At 53.3% G+C, this 12,805-nt stretch overlaps 1 protein-coding gene across 1 annotated transcript in view; it reads right to left on the reverse strand.

Moving 5' to 3' along the window:
• The window catches only part of LOC144954712 (serine/threonine-protein kinase mTOR-like), a gene marked incomplete at its 3' end in the record, with an annotated part of 34,372 nt that extends 30,687 nt beyond the window's left edge, over positions 1–3,685 (reverse strand). Inside the window, 1 exon segment of the mRNA XM_078885150.1 lies at positions 3,534–3,685. Within this exon segment, the coding sequence (XP_078741276.1) occupies positions 3,534–3,653 (120 nt within the window).
• Between the last annotated feature and the right edge of the window lie 9,120 nt (positions 3,686–12,805).

Here is a 12,805-nt window from a genome sequence, read left to right on the forward strand (position 1 = left end):
ACTCACTCATCTACTCACTCACTCATCTACTCACTCATCTACTCACTCACTCAACTACTCACTCACTCAGCTACTCACTCACTCAGCTACTCACTCACTCATCTACTCACTCACTCATCTACTCACTCACTCAGCTACTCACTCACTCATCTACTCACTCACTCAGCTACTCACTCACTCAACTACTCACTCACTCAGCTACTCACTCACTCATCTACTCACCCACTCATCTACTCACTCACTCATCTACTCACTCACTCAGCTACTCACTCACTCATCTACTCACTCACTCATCTAATCACTCACTCACTCAGCTACTCACTCAGCTACTCACTCACTCATCTACTCACTCACTCATCTACTCACTCACTCAGCTACCCACTCACTCATCTACTCACTCACTCAGCTACTCACTCAGCTACCCACTCACTCATCTACTCACTCACTCATCTACTCACTCACTCAGCTACTCACTCAGCTACTCACTCACTCAGCTACTCACCCACTCATCTACTCACTCACTCACCTACTCACTCACTCAGCTACCCACTCACTCATCTACTCACTCACTCACTCAGCTACTCACTCACTCATCTACTCACTCACTCATCTACTCACTCAGCTACTCACTCACTCACCTACTCACTCACTCAGCTACTCACTCACTCAGCTACTCACTCACTCAGCTACTCACTCACTCAGCTACTCACTCACTCATCTACTCACTCACTCATCTACTCACTCACTCATCTACTCACTCACTCACCTACTCACTCATCTACTCACTCACTCAGCTACTCACTCACTCAGCTACTCACTCACTCAGCTACTCACTCACTCATCTACTCACTCACTCAGCTACTCACTCACTCATCTACTCACTCACTCACCTACTCACTCATCTACTCACTCACTCAGCTACTCACTCACTCAGCTACTCACTCACTCATCTACTCACTCACTCATCTACTCACTCACTCATCTACTCACTCACTCAGCTACTCACTCACTCATCTACTCACTCACTCATCTACTCACTCACTCAGCTACTCACTCACTCAGCTACTCACTCATCTACTCACTCACTCACTCAGCTACTCACTCACTCATCTACTCACTCACTCATCTACTCACTCAGCTACTCACTCACTCACCTACTCACTCACTCAGCTACTCACTCACTCAGCTACTCACTCACTCAGCTACTCACTCACTCATCTACTCACTCACTCATCTACTCACTCAGCTACTCACTCACTCACCTACTCACTCACTCATCTACTCACTCACTCAGCTACTCACTCACTCAGCTACTCACTCACTCATCTACTCACTCACTCATCTACTCACTCACTCATCTACTCACTCACTCAGCTACTCACTCACTCATCTACTCACTCACTCATCTACTCACTCACTCATCTACTCACTCATCTACTCACTCACTCAGCTACTCACTCACTCATCTACTCACTCACTCATCTACTCACTCACTCACCTACTCACTCACTCATCTACTCACTCACTCATCTACTCACTCACTCATCTACTCACTCACTCATCTACTCACTCACTCATCTACTCACTCACTCAGCTACTCACTCACTCATCTACTCACTCACTCATCTACTCACTCACTCATCTACTCACTCACTCATCTACTCACTCACTCAGCTACTCACTCACTCATCTACTCACTCACTCAGCTACTCACTCATCTACTCACTCACTCAGCTACTCACTCACTCATCTACTCACTCACTCAGCTACTCACTCACTCATCTACCCACTCACTCATCTACTCACTCACTCATCTACTCACTCACCTACTCACTCACTCATCTACTCACTCATCTACTCACTCACTCAGCTACTCACTCACTCATCTACTCACTCACTCAGCTACTCACTCACTCAGCTACTCACTCACTCAGCTACTCACTCACTCATCTACTCACTCACTCAGCTACTCACTCACTCAGCTACTCACTCACTCAGCTACTCACTCACTCATCTACTCACTCACTCAGCTACTCACTCAGCTACCCACTCACTCTCCTCCACGCTGAGCTGCAACGCACAGACACACACAGCTACTCACTCATCTACTCACTCATCTACTCACTCACTCAGCTACCCACTCACTCATCTACTCACTCACTCAGCTACTCACTCACTCATCTACTCACTCATCTACTCACCCACTCACCCACTCACTCACCCACCCACTCACTCACTCACTCACCCACCCACCCACTCACCCACCCACCCACCCACTCACTCACCCACCCACCCACTCACTCACCCACCCACCCACCCACTCACCCACCCACCCACCCACTCACCCACCCACCCACCCACTCACTCACCCACCCACCCACTCACCCACCCACCCACCCACCCACTCACCCACCCACCCACCCACCCACTCACCCACCCACCCACCCACTCACTCACCCACCCACCCACTCACCCACCCACCCACTCACTCACACACCCACTCATCTACTCAATCATTCACCCACTCACTCACCCACCCACCCACCCACCCACCCACTCACCCACCCACTCACTCACCCACCCACCCACCCACCCACCCACTCACCCACCCACTCACTCACCCACCCACCCACTCACTCACACACACATCTACCCAGCCAATCACTCATCCACCCACCCACTCACACATCTGGTGGTGGACAATCTGTGTGGTGGTGGACAATCTTTGGTGTCGGTGATGGTGATGGTGGTGATGGTGGTGATGGTGGTGATGGTGATGATGGTGGTGGAGCTGGTGGTGATGGTGATGATGGTGGTGGTGGTGATGGTGGTGATGATGGTGGTGGTGATGGTGGTGATGGTGGTGATGGTGGTGATGATGGTGGTGATGGTGGTGATGGTGGTGATGGTGGTGATGGTGGTGATGATGGTGGTGGTGATGGTGGTGATGATGGTGGTGGTGATGGTGGTGATGATGGTGGTGATGATGGTGGTGGTGATGGTGGTGATGGTGGTGATGATGGTGGTGGTGATGGTGGTGATGGTGGTGGAGCTGGTGGTGGTGATGATGGTGGTGATGGTGGTGGTGGAGCTGGTGATGATGGTGGTGGTGATGGTGATGGTGGTGGTGATGGTGGTGATGATTATGGTGGTGGTGATGGTGGTGGTGATGGTGGTGATGATGGTGGTGGTGGTGATGATGGTGATGATGATGGTGGTGGAGCTGGTGGTGATGGTGATGATGGTGGTGGTGGTGGTGGTGGTGATGGTGGTGGCGATGGTGGTGATGGTGGTGATGGTGGTGGTGATGGTGGTGATGGTGGTGATGGTGGTGGTGATGGTGATGGTGGTGGAGCTGGTGGTGATGGTGATGATGGTGGTGGTGATGATGGTGGTGATGATGGTGGTGGTGGTGGTGATGATGATGATGATGGTGGTGGTGATGGTGATGATGGTGGTGGTGGAGCTGGTGGAGCTGGTGGAGCTGGTGGTGGAGCTGGTGGTGGAGCTGCTGGTGGAGTGGAGGTGGACACCTCTCGTAGCTCCGTGGCCACGTAGTGCTGCAGGTCCTTGGCTGCCCGAGCCCTCGAGTCCTCGCTGCGACTACGCAGGCCCTGCATGAACTGCAGCATCATGGCCGACGTTCCTGACATGGTGGTGGTGGTGGTGGTGGGGGGGGGGGGGGGGGTGGTGGTGGTGGTGGTGGGGGGGTGGTGGTGGTGGTGGTGGGGGGGTGGTGGTGGTGGTGGTGGGGGGGTTGGTGGTGGTGGCCCCCGCGCCTGCTGGTGAGTGGGGTGGTGGGTGGGTGAGTGGGGTGGTGGGTGAGTGGGGTGGTGGGTGAGTGAGGTGGTGGGTGAGTGAGTGGGGTGGGTGAGTGGGGTGGTGGGTGGGTGAGTGGGGTGGTGGGTGGGTGAGTGGGGTGGGTGAGTGGGGTGGTGGGTGGGTGAGTGGGGTGGGTGAGTGGGGTGGTGGGTGGGTGAGTGGGGTGGGTGAGTGGGGTGGTGGGTGGGTGAGTGGGGTGGGTGAGTGGGGTGGTGGGTGGGTGAGTGGGGTGGTGGGTGGGGTGGTGGGTGGGTGAGTGGGGTGGGTGAGTGGGGTGGTGGGTGGGTGAGTGAGTGAGGTGGTGGGTGGGTGAGTGGGGTGGACAAGTGGGTGGGGTGGGCGGGTGAGTGGGGTGGTGGGTGGGTGAGTGAGTGAGGTGGTGGGTGGGTGAGTGGGGTGGGTGAGTGGGGTGGTGGGTGGGTGAGTGAGGTGGTGGGTGGGTGAGTGGGGTGGTGGGTGGGTGAGTGGGGTGGTGGGTGAGTGGGGTGGTGGGTGAGTGAGGTGGTGGGTGAGTGAGTGGGGTGGGTGAGTGGGGTGGTGGGTGGGTGAGTGGGGTGGTGGGTGGGTGAGTGGGGTGGGTGAGTGGGGTGGTGGGTGGGTGAGTGGGTGGGTGAGTGGGGTGGTGGGTGGGTGAGTGGGGTGGGTGAGTGAGGTGGTGGGTGAGTGAGTGGGGTGGGTGAGTGGGGTGGTGGGTGGGTGAGTGGGGTGGTGGGTGGGGTGGTGGGTGGGTGAGTGGGGTGGGTGAGTGGGGTGGTGGGTGGGTGAGTGAGTGAGGTGGTGGGTGGGTGAGTGGGGTGGACAAGTGGGTGGGGTGGGCGGGTGAGTGGGGTGGTGGGTGGGTGAGTGAGTGAGGTGGTGGGTGGGTGAGTGGGGTGGGTGAGTGGGGTGGTGGGTGGGTGAGTGAGGTGGTGGGTGGGTGAGTGGGGTGGTGGGTGGGTGAGTGGGGTGGTGGGTGGGTGAGTGGGGTGGTGGGTGGGTGAGTGGGGTGGTGGGTGGGTGAGTGGGGTGGGTGAGTGGGGTGGTGGGTGGGTGAGTGAGGTGGTGGGTGAGTGAGTGGGGTGGTGGGTGGGTGAGTGGGGTGGTGGGTGGGTGGGTGAGTGGGGTGGTGGGTGGGTGAGTGGGGTGGGTGAGTGAGGTGGTGGGTGAGTGAGTGGGGTGGGTGAGTGGGGTGGTGGGTGGGTGAGTGGGGTGGTGGGTGGGGTGGTGGGTGGGTGAGTGGGGTGGTGGGTGGGTGAGTGGGGTGGGTGAGTGGGGTGGTGGTGGGTGGGTGAGTGAGTGAGGTGGTGGGTGGGTGAGTGGGGTGGGTGAGTGGGGTGGTGGGTGGGTGAGTGAGGTGGTGGGTGGGTGAGTGGGGTGGACAAGTGGGTGGGGTGGGCGGGTGAGTGGGGTGGTGGGTGGGTGAGTGAGTGAGGTGGTGGGTGGGTGAGTGGGGTGGGTGAGTGGGGTGGTGGGTGGGTGAGTGAGGTGGTGGGTGGGTGAGTGGGGTGGACAAGTGGGTGGGGTGGGCGGGTGAGTGGGGTGGTGGGTGGGTGGATGAGTGGGGTGGGTGAGTAGGGTGGTGGGTGGGTGAGTGAGGTGGTGGGTGGGTGAGTGGGGTGGGTGAGTGGGGTGGACGAGTGGGTGGGGTGGGCGAGTGAGTGAGGTGGTGGGTGGGTGAGTGGGGTGGGTGAGTGGGGTGGTGGGTGGGTGAGTGGGGTGGGTGAGTGGGGTGGTGGGTGGGTGAGTGAGTGAGGTGGTGGGTGGGTGAGTGAGGTGGTGGGTGGGTGAGTGGGGTGGGTGAGTGGGGTGGTGGGTGGGTGAGTGGGGTGGTGGGTGGGGTGGTGGGTGGGTGAGTGGGGTGGTGGGTGGGTGAGTGGGGTGGTGGGTGGGTGAGTGGGGTGGGTGAGTGGGGTGGTGGGTGGGGTGGTGGGTGGGTGAGTGGGGTGGGTGAGTGGGGTGGTGGGGTGGGTGAGTGAGGTGGTGGGTGGGTGAGTGGGGTGGGTGAGTGGGGTGGTGGAGTGGGTGGTGTGGTGGTGGTGATGATTGTGGTGGTATTGATGTTTTTGGTGGTAGTGGTATGAATGGTGATGGTCATGATGATAGCGGTGGTGATAGTGGTGGTAGTGGTGATAGTGGTGATAGTGGTGGTAGCGGTGATAGTGGTGGCAGTGATGATAGTGGTGGCAGTGATGATAGTGGTGATGCAAGTGGTGGTGGTTGTTATGATGGTGATAATGGTGGTGGTGATAGTGGTAAGAGTTGTGATGATAGTGGTTGGAGTTATGATGTTGATCATAGTGGTGGTGATAGTGGTCATGGTGGTGATGGTGATGTTGGGTGTGGTTGTGGTGACGATGATGGTGATGTTGGAGAGGGAATGGAAGGCGGTGTTTGCGATGGAGGTGGTGATGGGTGTGGTTGTGGTGATGATGATGGTGATGATAGTGGTAATGGTGGTGGTCATGATGGTGGTGATGTTGGAGAGGAAATGGAGGCGGTGTTTGCGATGGAGGGGGTGATGGGTGTGGTTGTGGTGACGATGATGGTGATGGTGGTGATAGCGGTAATGGTGGTGGTCATGATGGTGGTGATGTTGGAGAGGAAATGGAGGCGGTGTTTGCGATGGAGGTGGTGATGGGTGTGGTTGTGGTGACGATGATGGTGATGGTGGTGATAGCGGTAATGGTTGTGGTGACGATGGTGGTGGTGGTGTTGGAGAGGGAATGTAGGCGGTGTTTGCGATGGAGGTGGTGATGGGTGTGGTTGTGGTGACGATGATGGTGATGGTGGTGATAGTGGTAATGGTGGTGATGTTGGAGAAGAAATGTAGATGGTGTTTGCGATGGAGGTGGTGATGGGTGTGGTTGTGGTGACGATGATGATGGTGGTGGTGATAGTGGTAATGGTGGTGGTGTTGGAGAAGAAATGTAGGCGGTGTTTACGATGGAGGTGGTGATGGGTGTGGTGACGATGATGGTGGTGGTGGTGATAGTGGTAATGGTGGTGATGTTGGAGAAGAAATGTAGGCGGTGTTTACGATGGAGGTGGTGATGGGTGCAATTGTGGTGACGATGATGGTGATGGTGGTGATAGTGGTAATAGTTGTGGTGACAATGATGGTGGTGTTGGAGAAGAAATGGAGGCGGTGTTTGCGATGGAGGTGGTGATGGGTGTGGTTGTGGTGACGATGATGGTGATGGTGGTGATAGTGGTAATGGTGGTGGTGTTGGAGAGGGAATGTAGGCGGTGTTTGCGATGGAGGTGGTGATGGGTGCGATTGTAGTGACGATGATGGCAAAACATCACAAACAACAACAAAATCAACAAATCAGACATGCCAACAATTACACAACAGTATTATGGACAGTCTTTAACATATCTCCACGCATCTCTCTGTCTGTAATGCATCTCCCCGTGTATATACGCGCATCTCAGCATCCCCTACGTATCTCGGAGACTCTGTGCATCTCCTCGCCGCGTATTAAATGCACCCCCCCACCACCACCACAAGCACGGAATCATAATCTTGCGTTCAGACCGCAGGGGGGAGAAATCCGGTGAGCTACGGAAGCTCTCCGTATTATCGCAGATCCTCCAGCGATGAGCACGGGGGGTGAGAAGGTTTACAATGACAAACGCACGGTGCAGACACCAACACACGATGGGAGCAAAAAACAGAGCCAAAATATACTAATAGGGGTTTTTTACCCTTCTATCTGGCAACAAAACTGACACCTTTTAACAAGGAATCATGTTTGCATAGACCACAATACCTGCAGTCAAATGCAAACAAAAAACAAAACTCTGATATGATAATTGGTTTTTTACCCTTCTATCTGGCAACAAAACTGACACCTTTTTACAAGGAGTCATGTTTGCATAGACCGCAATACCTGCAGTCAAATGCAAACAAAAAACACAACTCTGATAATGTATGTGCACCGTCCTTGAAGTTGATTGGTCCACACCCAAGACAGCTTTCCTTAGAGCCTAGTCTCACATGGTGTTGGACCAGATGACGCCAAAAGGCGCACAACTCAAAGACAACGCACCATCAGAGTATGAGAGCTCGGGGTTAAGCATTTACACCATTGGAACCTTATTTGCCAGTAAAAAATATGATAATTGTTTTTTTTACCCTTCTATCTGGCAACAAAACTGACACCTTTAGCAAGGAATCATGTTCGCATTAACCACAATACTTGCAGTCAAATGCAAACAAAAAACACAACTCTGATCATATTCGTAGGTTTTTTCGGTAAAGTCACGTAGGTAAAACATCAAAATTAATGAAAATAAAATAAAACAAAAATCACGACGTTTCGGAGGCAACGTCGTGATTTTTGTTTTATTTTATTTTCATTAATTTTGATGTTTTACCTACGTGACTTTACCGAAAAAACCTAATAATATGATTCCTTGCAGTCACGAAAGCTTCAAATCTAGAAATAACTCTGATCATTTATGCATTGTCCTTGAAACTGACTGGTCCACACCAGAGACAGCTTTCTTTAGAGCCTAGTCTCATATTGGTGTTCGACCAGATGACGCCAAAAGGCGCACAGTTCAAAGACAACGCACTACCAGAATAATGAGAGCTCGGGGTAAAGCATTTACACTATGAGACATCTCCTTTAGCAGTGGCAAAATATAGTGATAGGTTTTTACCCTTTCAACTGGTACAAAAACTGACACCTTTATACAAGGCATCATGTTTGCAATAACCACAACACAAGCAGTGAAATTGCAAACAAAAATAAAAAACTCTGTTGATGATAATGATATGCACTGTCCTTGAAACTGACTGGTCCACACCAGAGACAGCTTTCTTTAGAGCCTAGTCTCACATGGTGTTAGACCAGATGACGCCAAAAGGCGCACAGTTCAAAGACAACGCACCATCAGAGTAATGAGAGCTTGGGGTGAGCAGCTACATTGTGGGACCTCCTTTGCCAGTATATTTTGGTACTGGCAAAGGAGGGTCCCATGATCACAGAGCCAAAGTGTTAGCAAGTCACTAAATGGAACCAATTGACGCATTAATTGATAACACAAGTCCGATATTTGACGCTCGGGCAAAGGCAGCAAAAATCAACAATACAATCGTAGGCCAAACGAAATAGTGTTTTTCATTTCACCAACTAATGGGGTCCATCCCGACCCTGATGCCTGCTGCTGTATATTTGGAGTTTGCTTGTGATGAGATGTTGACTACCTCGCCTGGTACACAGGAGGTCGTGGGGTCCATCCCGACCCTGATGCCTGCTGCTGTATATTTGGAGTTTGCGTGCCTCTCTCCCCGTGGTGGTCACTGCATGGATTTATTTTTTCCCAGGTCCTCCGGTTTTTCCCTCGAACATTTAGAAACATGCACTGAGGTTGTTTAGAGGGGCTGGGCGAGTGGGGTGAGTGGGTGGGCGAATGGGGTGAGTGGGTGGGCGAATGGGGTGAGTGGGTGGGCGAGTGGGTGGGTGAGTGGGGTGAGTGGGGTGAGTGGGTAGGTGATTGGGGTGAGTGGGTGGGTGAGTGGGGTGAGTGGGTGGGTGAGTGGGGTGAGTGGGTGGGTGAGTGGGGTGAGTGGGGTGAGTGGGTGGGTGAGTGAGTGGGTGGGGTGAGTGGGGTGAGTGAGTGGGGTGAGTGGGGTGAGTGGGTGGGTGAGTGGGTGGATGGGTGAGTGGGTGGATGGGTGAGTGGGTGGATGGGTGAGTGGGTGAGCGGGTGAATGGGTTGGTGGGTGAGTGAGTGGGGTGAGTGGGTGGGTGAGTGGGGTGAGTGGGTGGGTGAGTGGGGTGAGTGGGTGGGTGAGTGGGGTGAGTGGGTGGGTGAGTGGGGTGAGTGGGTGGGTGGGTGAGTGGGTTGGTGGGTGAGTGGGTTGGTGGGTGAGTGGGTTGGTGGGTGAGTGAGTGGGGTGAGTGGGTGGGTGGGTGAGTGGGGTGAGTGGGTGGGTGGGGTGAGTGGGTGGGTGAGTGGGGTGAGTGGGTGGGTGAGTGGGGTGAGTGGGTGGGTGAGTGGGGTGAGTGGGTGGGTGAGTGGGGTGAGTGGGTGGGTGAGTGGGGTGAGTGGGTGGGTGAGTGGGGTGAGTGGGTGGGTGGGTGAGTGGGTTGGTGGGTGAGTGGGTTGGTGGGTGAGTGGGTTGGTGGGTGAGTGGGTTGGTGGGTGAGTGGGTTGGTGGGTGAGTGGGTTGGTGGGTGAGTGAGTGGGGTGAGTGGGTGGGTGGGTGAGTGAGTGGGTGGGTGAGTGGGGTGATTGGTGCAAACCCGTGGTCACCACACGAAGATAAAACAACAACATTAGCATTGAACCATCAATGTAGCAGCAGCAGCAGCACAGCCCTACAGCGATCCCCTATTAGATGCGAACCGCTTACAGATCTCTCGTACCAGGCTACGTGCATCTCTCTCTCAGTAAAACGCTGAAGTACATTTACATTTTTTTTATATTTCTTTAAATCCTACATCAACTTGAATTTAGCACGACAGCGGTATTCGCGTCGAGATAAACACAATTTCCGTAACGCTGCCGTGTAAAGGGTTATAATCTTAACTTTAAGGACCTCCACCAGGCCGCACCGAAGCCTACGGCCTCGCCTAGTTGCCCCGGCCGACGCGAGCCGCGCCTCGGCCGGCAGAAGCCTGTAGGCCGGAACACCCCCCCCCCCCACACTCCTTCACGGGAATTTTTTTAATTTTTTTATTATTTTTCTCTAACCGGCGCGCATTTGCGTGTTAAAGCTTTGCAACGATCGTGCATCGCGATTATTTATTTTACCTTCAGTTCAGCTCGAGAGAGAGAGACGGGGGGGCCGAGGGAAAAGTTGCCAAAGTCGTCGGAGGTCTCAGCAAGTCCACGCCGATTTCATCTTTTTAGAACAATCAGCTGACAACCCCGCGGGAACCGGATCCCTATCTCCTAACATGGGCCCATGTTAAGCAATAGGGAACCGGTTCCCATAGGAAGTCTATGGGGCCATGTTAAGAGATAGGGAACCGGTTCCCATAGGAAGTCTATGGGACCATGTTAAGAGATAGGGAACCGGTTCCCATAGGAAGTCTATGGGACCATGTTAAGAGATAGGGAACCGGTTCCCATAGAAAGGCGACGAGGCCATGTTAAGAGATAGGGAACCGGTTCCCATAGAAAGTCTATGGGGCATGTTAAGAGATAGGGAACCGGTTCCCATAGAAAGTCTATGGGGCATGTTAAGAGATAGGGAACCGGTTCCCATAGAAAGTCTATGGGGCATGTTAAGAGATAGGGAACCGGTTCCCATAGGAAGTCTATGGGGCCATGTTCAGAGATAGGGATCCGGTTCCCATAGGAAGTCTATGGGGCCATGTTAAGAGATAGGGAACCGGTTCCCATAGGAAGTCTATGGGGCCATGTTAAGAGATAGGGAACCGGTTCCCATAGGAAGTCTATGGGGCCATGTTCAGAGATAGGGAACCGGTTCCCATAGGAAGTCTATGGGGCCATGTTAAGAGATAGGGAACCGGTTCCCATAGGAAGTCTATGGGGCCATGTTCAGAGATAGGGAACCGGTTCCCATAGGAAGTCTATGGGGCCATGTTAAGAGATAGGGAACCGGTTCCCATAGAAAGTCTATGGGGCATGTTAAGAGATAGGGAACCGGTTCCCATAGAAAGTCTATGGGGCCATGTTAAGAGATAGGGAACCGGTTTCCATAGAAAGTCTATGGGGCCATGTTAAGAGATAGGGAACCGGTTCCCATAGGAAGTCTATGGGGCCATGTTAAGAGATAGGGAACCGGTTCCCATAGAAAGTCTATGGGGCCATGTTAAGAGATGGGGAACCGGTTCCCATAGGAAGTCTATGGGGCCATGTTAAGAGATAGGGAACCGGTTCCCATAGAAAGTCTATGGGGCATGTTAAGAGATAGGGAACCGGTTCCCATAGAAAGTCTATGGGGCATGTTAAGAGATAGGGAACCGGTTCCCATAGAAAGTCTATGGGACAATGTTAAGAGATAGGGAACCGGTTCCCATAGGAAGTCTATGGGCCATGTTAAGAGATGGGGAACCGGTTCCCATAGAAAGTCTATGGGGCAATGTTAAGAGATAAGGAACCGGTTCCCATAGAAAGTCTATGGGGCCATGTTAAGAGATAGGGAACCGGTTCCCATAGGAAGTCTATGGGGCCATGTTAAGAGATAGGGAACCGGTTCCCATAGGAAGTCTATGGGGCCATGTTAAGAGATAGGGAACCGGTTCCCATAGAAAGTCTATGGGGCCATGTTAAGAGATAGGGAACCGGTTCCCATAGAAAGTCTATGGGGCATGTTAAGAGATAGGGAACCGGTTCCCATAGGAAGTCTATGGGGCCATGTTAAGAGATAGGGAACCGGTTCCCATAGAAAGTCTATGGGGCCATGTTAAGAGATAGGGAACCGTTCCCATAGAAAGTCTATGGGGCCATGTTAAGAGATAGGGAACCGGTTCCCATAGGAAGTCTATGGGGCCATGTTAAGAGATAGGGAACCGGTTCCCATAGGAAGTCTATGGGGCCATGTTAAGAGATAGGGAACCGGTTCCCATAGAAAGTCTATGGGGCCATGTTAAGAGATAGGGAACCGGTTCCCATAGAAAGTCTATGGGTGCATGTTAAGAGATAGGGGACCGGTTCCCATAGAAAGTCTATGGGGCCATGTTAAGAGATAGGGAACCGGTTCTCATAAAAAGTCTATGGGGCCATGTTAAGAGATGGGGAACCGGTTCCCATAGAAAGTCTATGGGGCCATGTTAAGAGATAGGGAACCGGTTCCCATAGAAAGTCTATGGGGCCATGTTAATAGATAGGGAACCGGTTCCCATAGGAAGTCTATGGGGCCATGTTAAGAGATAGGGAACCGGTTCCCATAGGAAGTCTATGGGGCCATGTTAAGAGATAGGAAACCGGTTCCCATAGAAAGTCTATGGGGCCATGTTAAGAGATAGGGAACCGGTTCCCATAGGAAGTCTATGAGGCCATGTTAAGAGATAGGGAACCG

The sequence above is a fragment of the Lampetra fluviatilis genome, unplaced genomic scaffold (assembly GCF_964198595.1).
Source record: "Lampetra fluviatilis unplaced genomic scaffold, kcLamFluv1.1 SCAFFOLD_548, whole genome shotgun sequence".
In the NCBI taxonomy this organism is placed as follows: domain Eukaryota; kingdom Metazoa; phylum Chordata; class Hyperoartia; order Petromyzontiformes; family Petromyzontidae; genus Lampetra; species Lampetra fluviatilis.